We start from the raw sequence: 23,493 nt of genomic DNA, 5'->3' as shown, positions 1-23,493 counted from the left end.
GGTGAGATATTCAAGCATGAGGTACCTAAATCTCCATATGTAACACTATAATAGCTGGAAAATATGCCTATATGGTTTGATAGATCATCTGTTAAACATTTCTGAACTCAAATTAATATGCATATAAAGCTGTCATATTCCATTATGCTAGATGTACATAGCTGTGCCTCAATTTCTCCTCTGTACAGTTCTGAGGCCACATGCATTAGTGATTGTGTCTCAGTCAGATATCTGAGTGAAGGAGGGCGGGGGTGAGTTCCTTGGTAGACAGACTCCATGTGTCTCATATCCTTTGGCATATATGGTCATGCCAATTTTCTTCCACTATTTGATCTGAGGACGTGGGTCTGGCCCACGAAAGCTCATCACCTAATAAACCATCTTGTTAGTCTTTAAAGCGCTACACAGTCCTGTTTTTTGTTTCAGCTAGACCAGACTAACATGGCTATATTTCTATTACTATTCTGCATGTGTCTCAGTGAGGCTAGGGGAGTGCCATTAACACAAGCCTTGTAAACCTGAGCTCTGACGCCTTCAGGAAAAAGTCACACTTTCTTTGGCTGGTACAACTTCTCCCTTACCTGTCTGTGGTTTTTTTCCCCACCCCAGGTGCTTCACATTGGACCTAGCCAGCCCCCTGGATCTCCCTCATGCCTTGTCCCCCATCTGCTCCCTATTGGCCGTGGCAGATGGAGGGCAGAGAATAGCTGCAGCACAGTGTTAATTATCACTTGTTTTAATATTCTTTCTTCCATAACTTATATATCCAATATGCAGGACTATGTAGCACTTTAAAGACTATAAAGACATATTCCTGCACATCCAGAAATATAATTTGTGCTATCATGTGCCGAAAGTGTCCGTCTGCTATGTACATTGGACAAACGTCTCAGACACTTCACCAAAGGATTAATGCCCACAAAACAGATATCAGACAAGATCACAAAGAAAAAACTATTTCTTGCCATTTCAACCAGAAAGGACACTGTCTCAACGACTTAACCACCTGCATTCTGCTACAAAGACCTTTTACATTTGCACTTGAAAGGGAATCCTCTGAACTGTCATTCATGTTAAAATTCGACACTCTCCGGGGGGATTGAACAAAGACCCCAACTACCTTACCCCTTACCAAGATAGCTTCCCAAATTATCACCTCTAATACCATTAGCTCACAGACATCTAACTTTCCCCACCTCTAATATCATTAACTCACAGACACTTACCTTCCTCCCCCCCCCCCCCCCCCGTATCCCTCTTCTGTTCTGAAATGTGATTTGTCCTTTTCATATGTGTTCATTTTTTTTTTAATTGTATCCTTTGGTATATACGGTTGTGACTATTTTCTTCCACTATTTGATCTGAGGAAGTGGGTCTGGCTCACGAAAGCTCATCATCTAATAAACCATCTTGTTAGTCTTTAAAGTGCTACATGGTCCTGCATTTTGCTTCAGCTACACCAGACTAACACGGCTACATTTCTATTAATATCCAATATATTTGTAAGTAACTGGCGGGTAACACAGTGGTGCACATTGCCTTTTTGTTGAGAAGTTTGGGGCTTGCACCTTTTCCTCTCAGACCCAGAAACGTAGATTTCCAGAATTTAAGGGTCATACAGGAGTCCTTAAGCCCATACAACTGTCCCCCCCTCTGTTCTGCGAACAGGGCCCCCATGTTAAGTGGCAGGTCGAATGAGTTTTTTACCTCTGGAGACAGACACGACAGGAGGAGCCAGGCCACCTACCTCATGCAGATGGGAGGCCATAGAGCAAGCTGCCTAGTCTGCAGCATCAGACACCGTTTGAAAGGCCACAAATGCCACAGAGGAACCTTCTTCAATGAGGGCCTTGAACTCCTTGGGAGAGATTTCAAGCAAGGATGCCTCAAACTTCGCCAGAGCCCCCAGGTGTTCGCCTCATACTTGGAAGCTAGCTGAAGAATAAATCTTCCTACTGAACAAGTCCAGTCACTCGGAATCATTATTCTTGGGGGTGGGTGCCGACAGGCCCTGAAGTTGCCTGTGGTTTACAGATTCCACCACAAGGGAGTCAGGTGGCGGGTGGGTATAAAGGTAGACCAGGCCCCCCACTGGGGCAAAGTATTTCTGCTCTGCTCTCTTGGCTATAGGCGGAATGGAGGAGGGGATCTGCCAAAGCGTTTTGGCAATTTTGGCGACCGCCTCATGCAGGGGCAATGCCACCCTGCTGGGGCCCACTTGATCCAGCACCTTGAAAAATGAGTTCAAGGACTCTTGCACCTCCTCAGCCTGTAGGCCCAGGTCATTGGCCACCCTCTTGAGGTCGGTACTGGTATATTTTCAAGTTGTGCCAGAAAGGAAGCCACAATTTCCTTATCCAGTGACGAAGAGGAGAAGACCATGACAGCCTGGGCTTCTTCACCAAGAGGGGGCTGGTCAACCATTCTTGCTGCCTGTTTGGGGGAGGGTGGGGGTTGTCGCCATGGCCCGTTCAGGTCCACGAGGTCCTGGCAGTACTGACGAGACCTGAGATGCTCCGACGACTGAGTGGACAAACTAGAGCTATACCAAGAAGCCACAAGGAGTCTATAGGCACCACTGCACCTGCCACTGAGATGGTGGCCATGGCATGCCGAGATGGTGTCAGTGGTTGCGCTGAGAAGATGGAAGCCACCTCTGAGATCACGCTGAAGAAACTGATGCTCACCGACACCCAAGATGATGAGCAGGAACTGCGGCTCTTCCAGTGCCGAGCCTCCATCCCTTTATCCTTACAAGAGGACTTGTCTCTGCCCAGTTTCCTAACAGGGGCCCATGGATGATGAACGGTGCTGAGCCATCTACACCGGTGGTGCGTTGCACCCTGAGGCTCCGGGACCTGGTGCTGAGTCTGACTGCTGATCCAGCAGGGCTAGCGCAGACTCCATTAAGAGTGCCTTGAAATGAATACTATGCTCATTATCAGTTTTGGGACAGAAAGACCTGCAAACGCGACACTTATCCAAAATGTGTGCCTCCCCCAGGCAACATGAGCTGTCTACAGGCTGGTTGCTAACTTGCACGGGCCTGTAGCATGCAGTGCAGCCTTTGAAGCTAGAGGAGTGGGGCATGCCCCATCTCCTAAGCTGAGACTTTCACAGTGGTAAAGATTAACAGTTCACAGATACTTCACAGTTCGTTAATGGGGAACTTGAATTCAAAGGGCGTACTTGCCACAGCCAAAGCTGGAGCATGCTGTTCCAAGCACCCTCCCTGGCGTAAGATGGAAATGAGGAGGGAGGGACCAAGGGATGCCCTATATAGTGCAGCATGCGTGCTCCACTCCAGGGAGCACAGGGGACCCTGATCCCTATGGGTACTGCTTAGGGAAAAACTTCTGGCACTGTTGCATGTGGTAGGCACACACACATTCAACATGAGCAATCACTTGAAGGATAGCAGCTGTCAAAAGGATTAATTCAGCCATTTTTCAAAGTGGGATGGTAGACAAACAAATATGAGAGTTTAAATATCAGTATTGTTAATTACTATCACTCATCGTTTTAGCAAAAACATCCAGCTTTTGTGCCAAACGCCTCAGCTCCTTTCCATTCAGCTTCCAAATCCCCCAGCTTTGGCCTGACAATTTCTACAATATAAGTTGTTAAAACAAAAATATTTGAAATGCTCAGTAGTGTAAATTTAGGAAAAGCGCAAAATAAATTTATTTTAACAAATAATAATAAATTGTATTGTTCATTTTCATATTTCAAACTGATGTGTTAAAAACTCCACTTAAAATCTAAAAACAGCTGTTACAGAATTTCCACTACAGTGCCACAAAATCCAGGAACATTATTGAAGAACTTAAGTTCAGCTTGCTATGGAGTACATGGAAACATAAGGATAAGAAATCTTTGAGGAAGGAGAGGGAAAGGACTACTACTTAGATTAGAAGAATTGAAGTGTCCGTCCTAAAATGAGTTTTATATGCTGATGCTTTGATGAAGTCTTGCCAAATTTCTAATCTTTCTATGACTATGTTTCATTTTTGTTTCTTCAACAGTCTTTACAAGATAGGTATATACAGCGTGTACCATTTATATACACATGAATATGCACATTTGTATGCAGAACATGTGTACCCAAGAGGATGTGCATTTCTAAAATATCTTAGAATAAGACTCAGCATCCCCAACATTATCTGAAAGAAATAGAGAACATAAGAACGGCCATATTGGGTCAGACAAAAGGTCTACCTAGTCTATCCTGTCTGCCGATAGTGGCCAATACCGGATGCCCCAGGAGGGAACAGAATAGGTAATCATCATGTGATCCCTCTCCTCTCTTCCATTTCCAGACAGAGGCTAGAGACACCATTTCTACCCATCCTGGCTAATAGCCATTGATGGACCGAACCTCCATGAACCTATCTAGCTCTTTTCTGAACCCTGCTCAAGTCCTAGTCTTCACAACATCCTCTGGCAAGAGTTCCACAGGTTGGCTATGCGCTGAATGAAGAAAAAAAACTTCCTTTTGTTCATTTTAAACTCACTGCCTATCAGTTTCACTTATTCACTTTTCCTTATTCACTTTCTCCACATCAGTCATGATTTTATAGATTTCTATCATATCCCTCCTTAGTCTCCTCTTTTCAAAGATGAAAAGCCCAAGTCTTTTTAATCTCTCTTCATATGGGACCCATTCCCATTCCAATATATCTTTTTTGAGATGAGGTGGCCACACCTGTACACAGTATTCAAGAAGTGGGTGTACAATGGTTTTATATAGAGGCAATAAGATATTCTCTGTCTTATTCGCTATCCCTTTTTAAATTATACTTAACATTGTATTTGCTTTTTTGACTGCCACTGCACACTGAGTAGATGTTTACAGAGAACTATCCACAATGACTCCAAGATCTCTCTCTCAAGTAGCTGCAGCTAAATGAGTCCCCATCATTTTTTATGTATACTTGGGATTATTTTTTCCAATGTGCATTACTTTACATTTATCAACATTAAATTTGAGCTGTAACTCAAATAAAAGCCTTGTGCATCATTGCTATTTTTATCATCCAAAGTTCATGAGCAAAGAGGGATGACAGTAAGGATTTCATATGTCTAATGTAAAAAACAGGATTTGTGGGAACATGGGAGGGAAGATAGCATTGTAGGTTGGGGAACTATGGGAGAATGGAGAAGGATGAAGAATGTGAGGGAAGATATTATTTGAGGCTCTCCTTAGTCATTATAAAGGAGAAGTAAAGGTCAAAATATTTAGTTTTTGCTTTACAGTTCACTTCAACTGTCCTGTCTTTATTTTCCTTGATCTGTTGTTAGCTGGCACTACAAAACAGAGAATCGAGCGGAGAGGAGAGTTTATTTTTCGTGTAACAACATAATTCACTTCCACACTATGGTGACAAAATGCTTTTATGGGTTGTTTTTTTTGGGGAGGGAGAGGGGACTGATAAAAGTATTAAAATATCTGGAAATTCTGATATAATGAAATCATATCTAAAGATCTTAAACGCTGAAAAGCACTACTGAAATTTCAGTAACATTTTCCAATTCAAGGTTATATTTGTACTACTAATCAGCCATGGAACACAACCTTTTGAATGGCTAACCATAAGGATGAATGAACAGTGGGCCAGATTTACAATGAATTCAATGTAATTATTCTATCAGCATAAATGAGATTAAAAACTGGCTCAGTGGTGTTAAATAAACTTTCAAAAATAATGAAATACCATTTTAATGATTATTGAAAAGGGTATTCTAATTTTAAACATTGCTAGAACTGCTTTAAATTAAAATATATTCCAGATATTAAAAAGAACACTGTTTGTGACCCCAATTATTTGGTTTGAAAACAATCAAAGTAGAATATTTTGGGATCTGGTATTACACGAGTATTAGAAAGCTTAAAATTATCAGAGTATATCAGAGCTCTTGGGAATAGTTTGCTTCATTCAAGCACTCCTACTGCTAACTTTGCATTGCTGGAATTTTGAAGGCAGATAGCTACTTTTGCTGGTTAGATATAGTACTTACACAAAGCTTCTCTTAGTTTTTGTTGTGAAAGCAAGCCTAGGAAAGCCCTGATCCAAACTGGACCTCCCCCACATCACCAATACAAAGTCTTCTAGATAAATATTACAGATGCCCTCATATGAAATTAAGAACAGCCTGTGTTTTAATGCCTGGGACCTAAGTCATAAAATAGAAGGGGAAAACCTCAACTCATCATTTTCTACATTAGCAAAAAAAGGGATGTTACTAAGTATTTTAAATTGTAGTCTTAAAAAATTGTAAGATTTACCTGTTGAACAAGGCATCTGGAAATTGGGATCATTGCTATCCAAAACAGGCAAACAGAACTGGGCACTTGCAGATCCTAGCATAGGATCCTTATCGCTGAGCATGTTCTTCAGCGAATCCTCTAAGAGATTCTGACTTGTACTAAAATCCTCACAGACTTCATTCTCCAGGTTGGATCCTAGAAATAGGGCATCATCTAAGTGTTCAGTAGGAATTAAATGGTTAAATGTATCAACTATATCCATGAAGACTCCTGTGTGTCTTTCAGCCCTATAGAAAGATAAGAAAAATACCATAAGAAAATAAGCTACAATTTGAAAATAAACTAAGAAACCAATAAGTGTTTTGGTTGTTGCGCTTTCTAAATACTTAAGATACTTTCCATCTATAACAAATTTCTGCGTATTGATTAGAATGGACTACTTGGAATCCTAAAAATTTATCTTTTCCCCCCCTCTCCATCAGCAAATACAGACTAGGTTATAGTAGGCTCATCTATCAGCACTAAAGTGCTGACATTTATATATACATTAGCGATATTAACTATCAGTTAACTGAATAGTCGATTAACCTCATGAATTCTTAGCAGTTACTCGACTATTCTATAGTTCCTGGAGGTGGGACCAGCAGACAGTGCGCTCCAGCCCCACTCCTGAGGAGCCCCCTGCCACTCTGTGCTGCTGCCTCGGTATCAAAGGCAGCAGTGCAGGGTGGCAGCAGCCAGGGGGCTGAGCTCCTGGTCCTGGTGTGAGCCGGACTGCCTGCCCACCTGGCTCCTAATACACTTTAAATGCAGTGGGGGTAGGTCCCAGACCCAGCACAAGCCAGTACTGAGCCAGGTTGCTAGCCAACCTGCTAAAAATTTACTGACGGGGGAGGGGGGAAATGCATGTAGTCTATAGCATTAACCTATAAGCTTTTGCTTATTGGTTAATCGGTTAACCTACTGAACTATTACATCCCTAATAAATATACAATAAATTGAAACATTCCCTTTAAGAAAGTTTGGTTGGACCTTAATTGAATAAGGGGGAAAAGATCAAGGTAACCAAAATATGGGCCAACTGTCTTAACAGCAGTCCTTTGAAGTAACATCTCTTCACCTTGAAAACTAAAAATCTCATTATCCTTAACCCACACTGGCGATAACAGACTAGCTGGAGCTCATCAGCTAACAAGATTGAGCCCAAAACTGAAGGTAGAATTATGTTCTAGTTCATGCAAAAAACTACTATAGGATAGTACAAATGGCTGGCAATATTTTAAGATATAATGCTAAAAAAATCTTACCTCAGTTATTTCACTTATTATATTCAACAGTGCACTACCAAGGCACTTTGACTTAAGTGGGCCAGAATTTTCCAATGACAATTTTGTCAGTGATTTTAATAGGGACACAATTTCACCATTTGTTGTTAAGTTGCTATGTTGCATAAGCAAGCCCCAGTGTACTCTACTAGCAAGTTGCCTATATTGTGTAATGAGCTCTGTCCTGGTTTTTGTAATACTTTGCTATGACAAACTGGAAATTCTGTTGCAGATTCAGTAATTAATAAAATAGTGGAATAAATATTTAACTAAACATTAAAAATCAATCATCAATATAATTTTAATTTTAAATTGTCTTATTGTCAGTATGCTCCATGTTTTGGGGCCAAAGTCATATAACTCCACTGAAGAAGTAGACAGGGATAGGGAGAAGGCTGCTATGTACAGTAGCTGGGTAGTAGTTGGCATGTTAGCATACAATAAGATTTTGGTAGACTAAATTTTGATGGCCAGAAAACAGCTGAGGCTTTTGGAAAAGAGCAGATGCATATACTCCCTTGTTCTTTCCTCATTTCAAAGCCCGGATCAAAGATTACTTTCTTTAAATGAAGGTGGGAAAACAAGGCTCACTGGATGAAGAACTTTAACTCTCTTCCCAGTCAGCAACCCCTTTACAAACCAGCAACCCGACAGTAAGCAGCTGTCTCAACCCAACATTTACTTTGTAGAATGATCAACACTACAATACTTTGCCATATTCAAATTTAAGGATCAACTGCATTATAAGTTCAATTATGCTTTTGTAACAAGTTAATAATACTTTAGTCTAACATACAATGTGGAATGTGTTCAAAAACTGCCTTTTTCCCCCTTTATATAACTGTGTCAGTCTATTCTGAGTCCACATCTATCACAATCCCTGCTTTTTTCTGTGCAGTCTGGAAAAATCCAGGCTATCCCACAGTGCCTCAAAAGAGAAAGGAGAACCCAGAGTATGTGCACACAAAACAGCACAAAGACAATGCACTAATACTGACCAGAGAACTTGGAATAAGGAAGACCAGCCAAAATGAGTACACAGAAAAGATTAGGCACTACTAGCATACCAATAAAAAACAAAAAGCCTCTCATAACTTGGTATATAAATTTTTTCTGTTGTAGAAAATTATACAACAGCAATTTGTTAATAATTTGACATGTCTACACTAATCATCCTGACTAGCATTAAACAGTTCAGTGGATCTACTTTTAGTATTCCCTATTGCTGTTCCAATTCCTCAAATGCCTCTTTTGAGGCCTCTGCTGGGAAGCAGCAAACAACTGGAGAGGGAGGCACTGTACTAAAATGTCTGTAAAATAGGAGCGGTTTAAATCAGCCTTTTGCAGTCTAGAAAGGAGTCCGTATTTTATCATTTTACATGGCACAACTAGTCTATTACAATATTTTTAATTTTTAAAACAAGAAAAAGCCCTATGATTGTACTTATAAAACAAATATGCTATACATAAAATCGGAGAACTCTGTTAGGAACACCAATTAATATGCTGTTCCTGTAATACCAACCCTTTTTATATCAGTACTGAAAAGATAAAAGAACAACAGATACTGGACAGTTGTTGTGAAATATGCCCTGAATTAGTATAATTGCAATGGAAATGCTAATGCACTATTACAAACAGTTGAGCGTATGTGGATACAAGGTGCTCAAAAGTGGTAATGACTTGGAATTCACTTAATATTGGAATCCTCTCTGCCTTTTCCATACTAGGAGGATATTCTAAGTTTCCCCATAGCTGCTGGCATCAGTTAAGTGACGTGACTGTTGACAACATGGGACCCACTGATGTTAACATAGTGTACTCAGAGCAGTTTTAAATGGTACATTGTTTAAAAGGTATGCTAGAAATCCTATACTAGACAATGTTGCCAATATTACTGTAATTGAACTAACTACAAATTCAACTAGGGATGTAAAGCCCCGGTTATTTAGTTAACCCCTGTTAAATGGGTTAGCTAAAGAAGGGACAAGGAAGAAACCAGAAGGGAACACCATCTACTGGAAGGCACGGGATACGTAGTCCTAGGGTTGGGGGTTCCACAGCCACCACCCCCAAAAGAAAATGATGGGTGGTGGTGGTCAGGGACTCCCTCCTAAGAGGGACTGAGCCATCCCTCTGCCGTCCAGACCTGGAATCTCGAAAGGTGTGCTGCTTACCGGGAGCTCTCATTCAGGATGTCGCTGAGAGGCTTACCAAGCTGATCAAACCTTAAAATCGCTACCCCTTCCTGCTTCTCCACGTGGGAACTAATGATACGGCCAAGAATGACCTTGAGCGGGTTACTGCGGATTATGTAGCACTGGGAAGAAGGATCCAAGAATTCGGAGCGCAAGTAGTCTTCTCGTCCATCCTTCCTGTTGAAGGGAAAGGACTGGGCAGGTATCGTCGAATTGAGGCCATGAATGCGTGGTTGCGCAGGTGGTGTCGCAGAGAGGGCTTTGGTTTCTTCGACCATGGGACTCTGTTCCGGGCACAAGGATTGTTAGGAAGAGATGGGATCCACCTAACAGAGAGGAAGGAGCATCTTTGCGGGCAGGCTTGCAAACCTAGTGAGGAGGGCTTTATACTAGGTTCGTCAGGGGATGGTGACCAAAACCCTGAGGGGAATGGGAAAGTCGGATACCGGGAAGAAATGCAGAGAGGAACGAGCAAGAAAGGAGGACACCTGTTTCGAATGAAGAAGATAGGGCAATCAACTGGTTACCTAAAGTGTTTGTACACTAATGCGAGAAGCCTGGGCAACAAACAGGAAGAACTGGAGGCCCTGGCCCAGTCCAAGAAATATGATTTAATTGGGCTAACAGAGACTTGGTGGGATGACTCACATGACTGGAGCGCTGTCATGGAAGGGTATAGACTGTTCAGGAAGAACAGGCAGGGGAGAAAAGGAGGAGGAATTGCACTATATGTAAGAGAGCACTACGATTGCTCTGAACTCCAGTATAAAAAGAGGGAGAAAAACCTGTTGAGAGTCTATGGGTTAAGTTTAAAGGAGCAAACAGCAGTGATGTTGTGGTTGGTGTCTGCTCCAGGCCACTGAATCAGGTGGATGAGGTAGATGAGGCTCTCTTCGGACAACTGAGTGAAGCTTCCAGATCGCAGGCCCTGGTTCTCATGGGGGACTTTAATCACCCTGACATCTGTTGGGAAACCAATACGGCAGTACACAGGCAATCCAGGAAGTTTTTGGAGAATGTTGGGGATAACTTCTTGACACAAGTGCTGAAGGATCCGACCAGGGGCCGTGCGCAGCTTGACCTTCTGCTCACAAACAGGGAGGAACTAATAGGAGAAGTGGAGGTGGGTGACAACCTGGGAAGCAGTGATCATGAGATTGTAGATTTCAGGATCCTCACCAAAGGAAGAAAGGAGAGTAGTAAAATACACACCTTGGACTTCAAAAAAGCAGATTTTGACTCCCTCAGAGATCTGATGGGCAGAATCCCCTGGGATTCTAACATGAAGGGGAAAGGAGTCCAGGACAGCTGGCAGTATTTTAAAGAAGCCTTATTGAAGGCACAGAAAGAAACCATCCCGACGCGTAGCAAGAGAGGCAAACATGGTAAGAGACCGGATTGGCTTACAGGAGAAATCCTTGGTGAACTTAAGCACAAAAAGGAAGCTTACAAAAAGTGGAAACTTGGACAAACGACCAGGGAGGAGTTTAAATGTATAGCTCGAGAATGCCGGGGGGTTATCAGGAAGGAGAAAGCGCAGATGGAATTGCGACTGGCTAAGGATGTGAAGGATACGTACACGAATCCATGGGTCCGGACTTAATGCATCCGAGGGTACTGAAGGAGTTGGCAAATGTCATTGAGGAGGAGGAAGGAAGGAATTTTCCTCCAGGGTAGATTGGCAGAGGCCCTGGAGGTTTTCCGCCTTCCTCTGTAGCATCGGGTACAGATCACAGCTGGAGGATTCAAAGTATTTGAAGGGGGTCTTCAAAGTATTTGAAGGCTTCAATATCTGAGATACAGGTTCTCTCGTTGCTTTAACCCGTCCTTTCCCATTTTCACTATACTGGGAGATGTCCAGCCTGTTAAATACATTTTTTTCCTGCCACTAAATAAGTGTGCTTGGTGTGTCTGTGTCCCAAAGAGTGCTTCACTAAAATATTGTTACAATATTATCCAGTGTAGCAGAGATTCATATTGCACAGGATCCATCCAGCATTTTAGTAAGTAGATTCCAAGAGAAAGAAATTCAGATATCAAATTTCTTCTTCAAACTACCCTTGTGGGAGAAGAGGGGAAAGAGTACATTGAGTAGGATGGATTGGAGCAATGGTCCCCAACCTTTTGGGGCTGCCGGGCACCCGGAGCTGGCACCGCGCATGTGCTGCGCGCATGGCCCAGATCATTCGGCGGGCACACATAAATTCCCCGGAAGGGCCATGGCACCCGCGGGCACCACGTTGGGGATCACTGGATTGGAGGAACATGGTGTGTCCACACAGATTTTTATTAAATTTACCGGTACTTGTCTGCAAGGAATGTTACACTCTACCTCAAATTATACTACATTTCTTTAATTGTACTTTCCATTTACATATCCTGGATTTTATTTGAATACATTTAACTTTTAAAATGTATTCTTCGGTCTCCTTTTTCCTGAAGTGGAAGTATTAAGATTCTCCCTCCATTTACTGTTAGCTTATTATGTAAAATCAGATTTCATATTTTTCTTTGTTGATGTTAAGTATAATTTACCTTCCTTAAAACCTTTTTTTTTTAAACCAGTACAGCTGGGCATACATTAGTTCACAAGACTCATTTTATATTCCTAAATTTGTATCAGCCAAGTTTCAGACAACCCTAACATTTTAAACAAAATGGTCAAAGATTAAGGCACAGAACTAAGTTTCCGTTTTTCAAATTTATAGTTGTAACCAGGCAGGCCTCACCACCATAGGCACCTCCTGCTGGCCACTAAGGGAATTAGCTCTTTGGTGCTGGATTGGTGTCACACCTGCTGTTAGCTATTATTCTCCATCTCTGTGTTAGGACCCTCGTTCTTCTCAGATCGTGGCATCTTCCCTCTGGGTACTGCCCTGCCACAGTGCCCCCACATTCTAGGGTCTTACCCCTCAGGAAACTCTCAGCCCCCTATACACAGCTTACCTCAGTAACCAACTGTCAGTCTTCATCTAGCCCCTTACATAAGTGGCAAACTGCAGTCTGAAATGACCACTCATCATTGGCAAGTGGGTATGGACCTGCTATGCTGGCCTATTCTGGCTGCCTTCCCACAGCTCTAGAACCCTGAGGCTTTGCTTCAGGCCCTATAGCCTGGGAGCTTGCCTGGCCAGAGCTACCCCAGCTCTGCCTGCCTTTCCCCAGCCTACTCTAAAATCAGGAAGTCTTTAGCTTCCCTGGCAGCTAGGTCTCTCGTGCTCCTCAGTTGGAGCAAGAGTGTGCTTGTCTCCTCCCCTCCAGGGAGCCTTTATTTATACTGCCCTCAGCTGGGCCTTAATTGGCTCATGCCAGCCACAGCTGCTGGCTCCACAGCACCACTGCTCCAGCACTCTCTCAGGGCTGGGTTTTAACCTTTAAAGGGCCAGTGCAGGGCAGATGCACCATCACAAAATTATAAAATAACTCAGGCTTTGAATAATGAAATCTGGCAGAACCTAAACCAGAAGAAAAAGCAAAATGTATAGTTTTAAAATGTTCCTTGCCTGACAATTAGAATGCTAAACGTTACAATGGTATTAGCTGAGCCAATCAAATAAGCCTTCTGCTTTTGTGGAAGGCTAATGTATTAAGGATAAGATATAATTAGTTCCATTATTTTTATTTTTTTCCTGAATAGTGTTAATTAGGTCCCCTGGAATAAGTCTGCATATTTTGTAGAGTATGTAACTGTATTAAGGCCCAGTCCCTGGAGAGGGTAGATCCCTGTGCCCATATGTAGTCATTTGCAGGAGCAGGGTCTAAGTCTCCTAAACAATGAACTGTCACTAAACAATGAATTGTCTTCAATAAAGACTTAATAATTTTCAATGTTATGCTAAATATGTACCTTAAATAAACCAAATATTAGAATTCAAATTAAATTTAGTTTACCCTCCCCCCCCCGATTATAACTGCTGAGACACTACATATTACTGACATCCAGAGAGACTTCCATTAAATCACATCCAAAGAATTTCACTTCAGAGAAGAGACATGCAGTAGAAGTTAGTTTTAAAACCACCTGTCCTTTTATAATTAAAAAAAGATAATATGGGTTTGACACTCATCTAAGTCAAGCTATTTTGGATGTGTATTTTAATGTCAGAAGCTATAATTTATTTGTATTGCAGTAGTGCTTCGGAGGCCCAAACAGCGACAAAGACTCACTGTACCAATCACTGTTCTGATACACAGCAAGAGTCTCTGTCCCACAGCATTCACAAGCTGAACAGACAAGAGAAACAAAATACTTTAAGAGGAACAGAGATACAGATGTGAAATAACTTGCTCAATGTCAAACAGCTTGTTACTGGAAGAGTGGGTAATAGCATTCAGGCCTCACGACTCCAAAGCCAATGTACCTTATCCACTAGATACCAATGTACCTTATCCACTCTGCCTCAAGTCTAATATTCAAGAGCAACTAATACAGGTCACAAAGGAAAAAAATATTTGGTAGGACAACCAATTTCTGATAAGCATCTGAGTTCCTACGTAACTACAGGAAATAGTTTTAAAGTTACACTGGGGGCTGCACCTCTTGCTTGTTATGCTTGTCAACCCCCATCTTTCTGGGAATATGAAGCCCAGCTCTCCCCCCGGCTGCTTGGGACAGCCAGGCCAAGGTGACACAGCCCTGGCCCTCCCCGTCACCCCCGGACACTAGGCTAAGGCCAAAGCCAAGCCATCCCCAGCTACCAGCACCGGCCGTAGTGCAGGGAAGAGGTGGCGCCAACCCCAGATCTATCCCCTTTCCCCTCCCTCAGCCACGCCTGATCCAGTTCTCTCTCCCCAGCCACCAAGGGGACAGAGAGGGGCTGAAGCCTCACCAGGCCTCAGGCTCTCCCTCTAGCTGGAGGGCTGGGCAAGGCAGGGCAGAAGTTACAGCGCAGCAACCCCTGCTTCCCCCACCCCGAGCACCGGGGAGGAGAGAGACCGCAGGGTATCAGCCCCAGCTCCAGAGCACTTGGGGAAGGGGAAGGAGGGAGAAGGCAGGCAGGACACAGAGTGACATGATGACATCATTCTGTCGTCCTGCAGGGAAAAAAGATATTTATATAGAGAGAAAAGCGATCTTGGCAGTGTCCTTAAAAATTAAGATACAAAGCTAGGTATAAATTTGGCTGAATTTGGTCTCTTACCAGTTTTTCAATTTTATACCAATCACAAATACATAAAAAATGTGCCTAAAAATAGCCTCTACTCAGAAGAATACCACTAATGCTGAATAGTTGGAAATCAGGTCTACAGCACATTAGTTACACTGTATGGGAAAAGTTTGTTCAACACTCAATTGCTTATTTTCATTCATACATCTCAAAGTCAGAATGGACAACTAATCTCTAGTTTGAAGTCCTGTGTAACAGACCATAAAACTTTCCCAAAATAATTCCTAGAGTGTATCTTAATTTAAACAGTGACAAAGAATCTACCACGACCCTTGGTAAACTGTTACAACAGTTAATTGCTCTCACCACTAAGAACATGTTTTATTTCCAATCTGAATTTGTCTGCATCCACTTCCAGCCATTGAATTCCTTTCTCTGCTAGACTGAAGAACCATTATATATTTGTTCTTTGTGTTCACAGATCATAATCATGTCAGACCTTAACCTTCTTTTCGGTAAGCTAAATATATTGAGCTCCTTGCATTAATCACTATAATTAAGGCATGTGTTCTAACCTTTTTATCGGGCTCACAGCTCTTCTCTGAACCAACCCTCTCCAATGTATGAGCATCCTTCTTGAATAATGGGCAGGAGAACTGCATACAGTATTCCAGCCGCAGTTGTACCAGTGCCAAAGGCAGAGGTAAAATAACCTCTCTTCCCTGTATATTTATCCCATGAACACATTAACTCTTTTGGACGTAACATCATGCTGGAAGCTCACGTTCAACTGACTGTACAAGATACTGCCAAAATCCTTTCCACAGTCACTATTTCCCAGAATAGGTGTTTCCCTCCTGTATTGCCTAAATGAATACATTTAGACATATTAAAGAAACATAGTTTGCTTGTGTCCATGCTACCAAACAATCCAAATCATTCTAAATTAGTGATCTCTTCATTATTTACCACACCCCAGTTTGTGTGTCATCTGCAAATTTTATCAGTAACAATTTTATGTTTTCTTCCTAGCCATTGATAAAGATGTTAAATAATGCAGGGTCAAAAACCACCCCCTGCAGCACCCCACTGGAAACACACCTACTCCATGACAATTCCCCATTTACTGTTACAGTTTGACATCTATCAGATAACCAGTTTTAACCCCTTAAATGTGCGCCACATTAGTTTCATAGCATTCCAGTTTAATTAAAACATCATGCAGTATCAAGTGAAACACATTACTGAAGTCTTAGTAAATTACATCAAAATAATTTTTATCAACCAAATGTGAAATCTCAACATAAAAAGATACCAAGTAGTCCAATAGGATTACAAATAAACCCGTGTTGATTTCCATTAATTACATTACCTTCCTTTAATTCTTTCTTATGCAAGCCTAATATCAGCCACTCCATAATCTGTGGGGACAGGTATGAAGCTGACAGGCCTATAACTACCCGGGTCATCCCATTAAAAATTGGCACATTATCTTTCTTCCAATTTCCTGAAGTTTCCCCAGTATGCCAAGGTACATTGAAAATCAACATTAGTGGCCCAGCAAGCATCTCAGCCCGTTCTTTTCAAACTACCGGATACAAATTATCTTGACCTACTGATTTTAAAATGTTCAACTTCAGTAACTTTCATTTAGCATCCTCCCAGATATACTGGTCGAGTGGAATGAGTATCACCATATAATAAGACTATATCGTCTGCCCCTTTGTCTCTTTGCCCGTGTGTCTCTTTGCTTCACTTTTTAGTTTTCTATGATTCCTAACACTTGATTTATATTCTTTACCATCAACTTCTTTCTTTCATATATAACATATTATATAGCTGCCTTCACTTTCCCTTTAAATAAGGTTGGTTTTGTAACCAATGCACTACCTTCCTCAATTCTGGCTTTTTGGGTATCTAGTGAGGTGTTCTTAAATGATTTTCAAATACCATTCACATTTTTTCTAATTAAATTATTCCATGCTGAGTTAATTGTTCTAAATTGTTGCTTTGTGAAACTGGCCTTATTCTAGCATACAGTATTAATGGTCTGGACTTCATGCTTTACCACATTGTCTTCTAACTCAGTGTTTCTCAATTTTATTTGGCCACAGAACCCTTTTAAACTCAAAAGAATTTTGCGGAACCGCTAATAGTCTAATATATGGACATCAGTGTTAAGTAGTAGCGACGAGGAGTCCTGTGGCACCTTATAGACTAACTGAAGTGTAGGAGCATAAGCTTTCGTGGGCAAAGACCCACTTCGTCAGATGCATGTAGTGGAAATTTCCAGAGGCAGGAATAAAAGTAAATTTCCAGAGGCAGAGTGTTAAGTAGTGACATCATCATCCCCACTCTCTGGCTTAGCTGGTATTACACAGGGACAATTATTGTGGCAACCACAAATGAGAATTGTTTTCAATAAAATGCATAAATACTTAACTATTATTTTTTAATCATAAAATGTTACTATAATGGAATTTTCTCGCTGAACCCTTATTTTCACTTAGCAGAACCCCGGGGTTCTGCAGAACATCATTTGGGAAACAGTGTTCTAGCTCTTAACTTTCTTCCCTCTATCATAAAGTTCTTTATGAATGAAACTACCAGAAGCATCTGTTAATAATACAGGTGTTGAAATGTCAACAGTCTGACAAGTCAAGAGGTTCTGGAACAGCTTCCTAATAGACATTTGGGGGGCAAATAACTTAATTAGTTGTAAGAAAGAACTGGACTAATTTATGTGTAGAACTGTATGATATGGTTGTAATTTTAGGGAACAGGGTTCAGCAGTCCCAGGAGTTCACTTCAAGTCTACGACCCAGGATTATGTTCCTTAAATTGTTCAGGGTTCAGCATTCCACTTGCAGGGCTCATCAAGAGATTCTCTCTCCTTTCTATCCCTCAATGTATTCTGATTATTTGTTTTGTCTACTTCTGAAGCATCATAGACGATGACAGCTGGAAATGGAGCACTGGATAGGTAGGGCACGAAGCATTCTCTCTCCAATAGTTTCTTACTGGTTCTTGCTCAGCTGCTCAGAGTCTAAGTGATCACTGATAATGGGTCAGGAAGGAATTTTCACCCAGTAAAACTCCCCAATCACACTGACCATGATCTTAGAGGATTTTGCCTTCTGCAGGTGCAGGTCACTTGCCATGATTATCTGGGATCTCTCACTTACTCCCTGTCTTGCCCTTGCAGAGGCCTTAGACACTGGTGAACCCTGATTCCTCTTGTTCTCTCTGAGGCACATCATATCTTATCTACTGTGGGTTCCAATACTTTGGTTGAATTTTGGTTGTTGGGTGATATTGGTGGCCTGTGACATACAAGAGGTTAGACTAGGTGATCGGTTGTCTCTTCTGACACTGAAGTCAATTAAATCTAAAATAGGTACTATTCTTTATATGACCATCCGGAACATTTAGCCTATCACTGATGGACAGCAGACCCCTTAGTGGTGCCTTCCTCAGTTCTTTCAAAGGCAATCAAAAAGGCATTTTAGAGTATTCCTCTAAGAGATCCAGTAATTGTGATCCAAAATCATTGTTAATTTACCTAGTTCTGGTTAAGGTCTCTGACAAGGCCTTTTAAATAATGGCAAGAGATTGGAGGAGACAGAAAGGAGAAGGACTGTACTCAGAGACATTAAATCTATCACGATCACTTATAAAATTCCACCAGGAAATCTCCTGGAACAGATTATCCTGTACTACCACCCATTTCCTCCCAAGAAAATATGCCTTTCCCCCTATTTTTTGCAGCAAGAAGAGATACAGCTACCCTCCAATTAATAGACTCAGCTGGAATACAGTACACTTCTGTTTCACAAAGCAAGTGACTTATCACTAAATTATTCTCCAAGTTATTCCCTTGTTACAATATTCTAAAACATACCATAAATATATCTCACAAAACTGAAAACTGTACGGATATAATAAATCACCTTATCCTTCAATCTATTACACAGAAGTTTCCTCTAATACTCTTGGGAAACTGTTCTATAGTAGAGATGTGAACGAATAGTCGAATAGACGATTAACTGACAAGCCTAGGGTTACCCGTTAATTTTCTCAACTACTCGTATTCCCCCACAAGTGCTGGGGGGAGCTGGCTTAAAATCCAGTTCCCCCACCAAACACCAGCTCCGTGATGCCACCTACCCAATGTGCTGCTGCCTTTGATAAGGGTAGCAGTGCAGAGTGGCAGGCAGCCTGTCCGGGAGGGTAGGTGGTTTTTAAACTGGGTCCCCTTGAGAACAGTCTCCCACCTGGCACCCCACACTGCTGCCTCTGACGCAAGGGACTCCCCAGGAGTGGAGCCAGATTGCACTCGCTGCCAGCCCTACCCCAGGGACTATAGAATAGTTAACTAACTACTAAGAATTCATGCGGTTAGTCAACTATTCTATTACCCGCTATCTAACATCCATATTCTATCGGAAGTATTAGAGCTTACTAGAAGATGTTTCCCAACCCTCCATTTTAAAGTTTTCTATATTATTTTTTAATCACATTATTCATGATTCACCTTGACCACATTCAATAGCTATTCTCTCTTCTTGGAGTTGTTTACATCCCTCAAGTTTTAAAAACTACACATGCTGTAAATGCTAAGTATTAATTGTAATATGTCACACTGTACATATTTCTTTAAGTGTCATGTAATAGGTCAATCAATCCAGCCCCAGAAATTCCTTTAGACTTATCAACACCATTACAGTAACGAGATGCTCTGAACAATACTTATAGCCAGATTTTTTAAAGTATACAGACACCTGAAGATGTTGCCTAGTGGGATTTTCAAAAGTTCTTAAATCCCCATGTATAATGTTTTGCTAGTGCAATACAAATGGGGATATTACACATGCCATCCAATTTTTGTATTTACTGTGGTCAGATCACAATGTAAGCTCATATTTCAAACATTGCCACACATTTTATGACCTTACTGCCTTCCAAAATTCCTCCATATACATAAGATCATTTTCCCCAGATACACAAATGCAAGTTAATACAGGTTTTGTATCTCCGGTAGATATTCTTTCCTTACTAGTATGCGCCACACCTTAAGTGTTGTTTGTAAATTGAATATTTTATTAGTTTCCATATAATTACATATTCCAACTAAAAAACAAGGTCAAAGCAATTCCTTATGGCACACTACTGGACAGTTCCACAATTTGCCTTTTATTTACAATCTGAGTCAGTTTCAGTCTAAATGCTAAGGCAAGTTACAATGCCAATTTGAATTAAAATATTAGGAAACAAAGGAACTGTATAGATAAAATCTAGGCCTTAACTCAAGATTTTGAAACAAGTTTTTAATTAAGATTTGAGACAGTAATTCTACAAGTTACAGTCCAGCAAGTGACTATGCTGTGTTAAACCTACCCAGTACCACACAAGTATTGATAATGTTACTCATGATAACCTTGTAACTGCTCATTACTTCTAGAAGTTAACTGACTGGGCAATACACTACAGCTCATATAAAAGTCACCCAGACCGTCATCCAGGATTTTTTTTCCAATCAAAATGGTAATGATTGCTAAGAAATAGGAGGGAGGTTGATTCCAGAGTTAGAATATATTAAGTTTTTTGCACAGAAAATAGAGTAATAACTTCTCAAGAAAATCATGGTTAAGAAATTATATAAATGACTGTGGAAATACTTTTATAATGGGTAAACAAAAATATAACATCCTCATCCATTTATTGGACAGTTTAATAATTATTCCAAGAAATATAAAACCCAACATTTAAAAATGATCCTATATATAAAATACTTAATTATAGGATCATTGTATTAGTATGTATAACATTTATTAAATCAATTCAAATCCAAATCTACCATTTTAATTGAAAGGAGTTTCACATTTGCCACCTTAAAAGCTATTATAGTTCTTATACTTGCATCAAAAACATTATATTAGTTTCAGTGAATTTATAATAATTTTTAAAAACCACCAAAAGACTGAGCAAATCTATACTGCGTCCAGAAATCAAACAGTCTATTAATATATGAAAGCAGATAAAAGAATTAAACTTTGAAGTTGCCCATTAACAAGACACATCCACTTTCAACCCCTCCTTTTCCGCTCCCTCCTCCCACCCACCATGTCTATGCATCATGTACTATATGTCCCTTTGTCAGTGTCTTTCAGCTGCAGACAGAGGCAGGGGTAAATTGGTATATATGCTAATTAGGGAACAGCTGCCATCATGAGTGCTGCATTTTGACAAAAATCATTTCATTTGGGCAGGAAAGATGGGTTATTTTCCCTCAGCTCTTATTTAATTGTAACCCACACTAGAAATACTGTAGAAAGATGCTTAATGCAGAGATTTTCATTTGTTCTGGATCGTAAGGAGTGTAGTAGAGAGAAATAAATCAGCAAAAGTCAGGCAACATTGTCTGTGATTGGGGGAGAGAGAAATAGCAAGGAATGACTGAGAAGGCATCCTGGGGAGTGAGACAAGCTGTAGAAGGTCCAATCACCACTCACTTGGGACTCATGGGAGTAGGAACAGGTGTGACAAGAGGCAGCTTCACAGACAGCTATAGCAGGATTTGGGTAGCAATGGATGTAGGAACAAGTGCTAGAGAAGGAACTAAGATCTGTATGGGTGGTGTATGCACAGGGGAGTGGGAGGAACAGCAATGGGCACTGGCAAAGGATATAGCAGGGACTAGACTAGCAGAGGGATATGTACTAGAGAAATACAATAATGGATGCTGGTAAAGGGCCCAGGTCACTCAGCCATGTGGTGTACGTGTACTGGGGGAGGTACACCAATGAAGGTGGGTCTTGGTTCAGCAGCCTCTCCCCCGCTGAGGGAGGCATGTATAGTAGGCCCAAGTCAGTAGCAGGCCCAGAGCAAAAGACGACGGGGTAAAGGGAGGAGGATGGGCCCAAGTCAGTAGCAGACGGCATGGAGGCGCCGTGAGGGATGGAGGGAAGGCCCAAGGCAAGAGGAGGAGCGTGGGGGAGGGCGCTAGCAGGGGCAGGGCAGAAGACACGGGCGGGGGGAGGTAGCAGGCCCAAGGCAGGACAAGGCACAGAGAGCAGGGTCAAGAATAACCAGTGTCGGGAAGCGGCGGCTCCTGCTCGCTGCGGGGGCGGGACCCAAACCCCAAGGCCGCACCGAGGAAAGGGCGGAGGCGACTCTAAGTCGGTGCCGACGGCCCAGGCTCCCCGACCAATGCCAGAGGCGGGGTGGAACAGAAGCCTCATGCCAGAGCTGAGAGAGGCCCATGGCAGTCACCGCAGAGGCCCCAGCGCCAGGCCGCGCCGCGCCGATACTGCGTGCCCAGCCGGCCCGGAGGGTGCCGGCGGCGAGGGCCTGACGCGGTCACATAGCCGGCCCCTCGCCCCTGTGTCCGGCGGCGGTAACTCACCCTGCTCCGCCGCCCAGCGCTGCCCCGCGGCCAAGGTCTGGGAGGAGGACGGCGACGGCCGCACAGACGGAGGCGGTGGCAGCGCGCGCGCGCGACTTCCTCCTTGGTGGGGGGTGCGCTCAAGTGCCCACCCCCCCCCAGGCGCTCCTTGCCTCAGGTGGTCCCGTCCGCCCGGCCTGGCACTCGCTGACGACCGCCGCGTGCGCGCGCCCTCGTGTACGCGCTCGACGCCTCCCCGTAGTGTGCGTGAGGCGAGCGGAGCCGCGCAGGCCACCTCACGTGACCTCTGTGTTTACTGGAGGTAGGATACGGCGCGCATGCGTAACAGCCTCCTGGCGGACCGAAAGAGGGAGGTAGCACCTTGCGCTCCGCGTGTGTTTCCAAGGGCGCGCGAGCCCCCGCCTGACTCGTCTGGGCCCTGCTTCGTTGCAGCCCCGGCCAAACGGCTCCCGCCTCGCGCGGCATTAGCCGCGGGACCCCCTTGCCCGACTGCTCCTTTGGCCACGAGGAGCCAGGATTCAGCTCCAGGCCCTTCCCTCCCAGGCGCCCGCAGGGGAGAGGGGCCAATACCGGCAGTGCCGGGGCCTGAGTCCGCCGCACGGAGAAACTGCTGAAGGGCTGGGAGCTAATGCTGCTCGGGTGCGTGAACCCGCACGCAAGCAGCGCCCAGTCACAGCAGCAGCCAGACCGCGCCTCGGCCAGCGTGAGCGTCTTCCGCCTTTCCTTTGCAAGGAGGCGCTTCGAACGTCTGAGTGTTTCAACGCTCAAGTAACTGTGGCTAAGAAACGCCTTGGCTGAGCCTGCGTCCTTTGCTTTCCTGTCCTCCGCAGAGGGGTCACAACTAGCAACCCAGGATGTCCAGCCGCAGGCGCCCTTTAAGGAGGGTTGGGAGGGGCTCTAGACCCCTCGACAATTTGACTCCTTGTATTTCATATTTGACACCTGCTTAAAGTGGATGCCCGAACCCCAGAGGCAGCTCTTAACTGCAACGGGGTTCCCAGCTTTACCTTTGGGGGAGAGCGTGTATTTATCAATCAGGGTGGATTGATTTAAATCAATAAAAACCCCATTGATTTAAACAAAAATGTGGACAAATCTGATTGGTAAACCCTAAATCATGTTTACTAAAACATGTTAATATACAGCTTACTGCAGCATTTTACAAAATCTAAGGGTATACTTTGTGTAA

General features: G+C 42.9%; 1 protein-coding gene across 7 annotated transcripts in view; it reads right to left on the bottom strand.

Moving 5' to 3' along the window:
* The window catches only part of PHF3 (PHD finger protein 3), a 95,019-nt gene extending 71,733 nt beyond the window's left edge, over window positions 1–23,286 (bottom strand). For 2 of the 7 annotated variants that reach the window (XM_006135513.5, XM_075923691.2), the window contains exons 1-2: window positions 22,305–23,286; window positions 6,287–6,555 (exon numbers count right to left, since the gene is read on the bottom strand). In XM_006135513.5, the coding sequence (XP_006135575.3) occupies window positions 6,287–6,530 (244 nt within the window). In that variant the 5' untranslated portion in view covers window positions 6,531–6,555; window positions 22,305–23,286. Of the gene's footprint in view, window positions 1–6,286; window positions 6,556–22,304 lie in introns of those variants that run through there. The other 5 variants (XM_006135516.5, XM_006135517.5, XM_075923694.2 and 2 more) reach the window with 4 other exon arrangements.
* Between the last annotated feature and the right edge of the window lie 207 nt (window positions 23,287–23,493).

This window comes from Pelodiscus sinensis, chromosome 3 (genome assembly GCF_052426305.1).
Source record: "Pelodiscus sinensis isolate ZL-2025 chromosome 3, ASM5242630v1, whole genome shotgun sequence".
NCBI lineage: Eukaryota > Metazoa > Chordata > Testudines > Trionychidae > Pelodiscus > Pelodiscus sinensis.
This window is presented reverse-complemented; position numbering and strand designations above follow the sequence as displayed.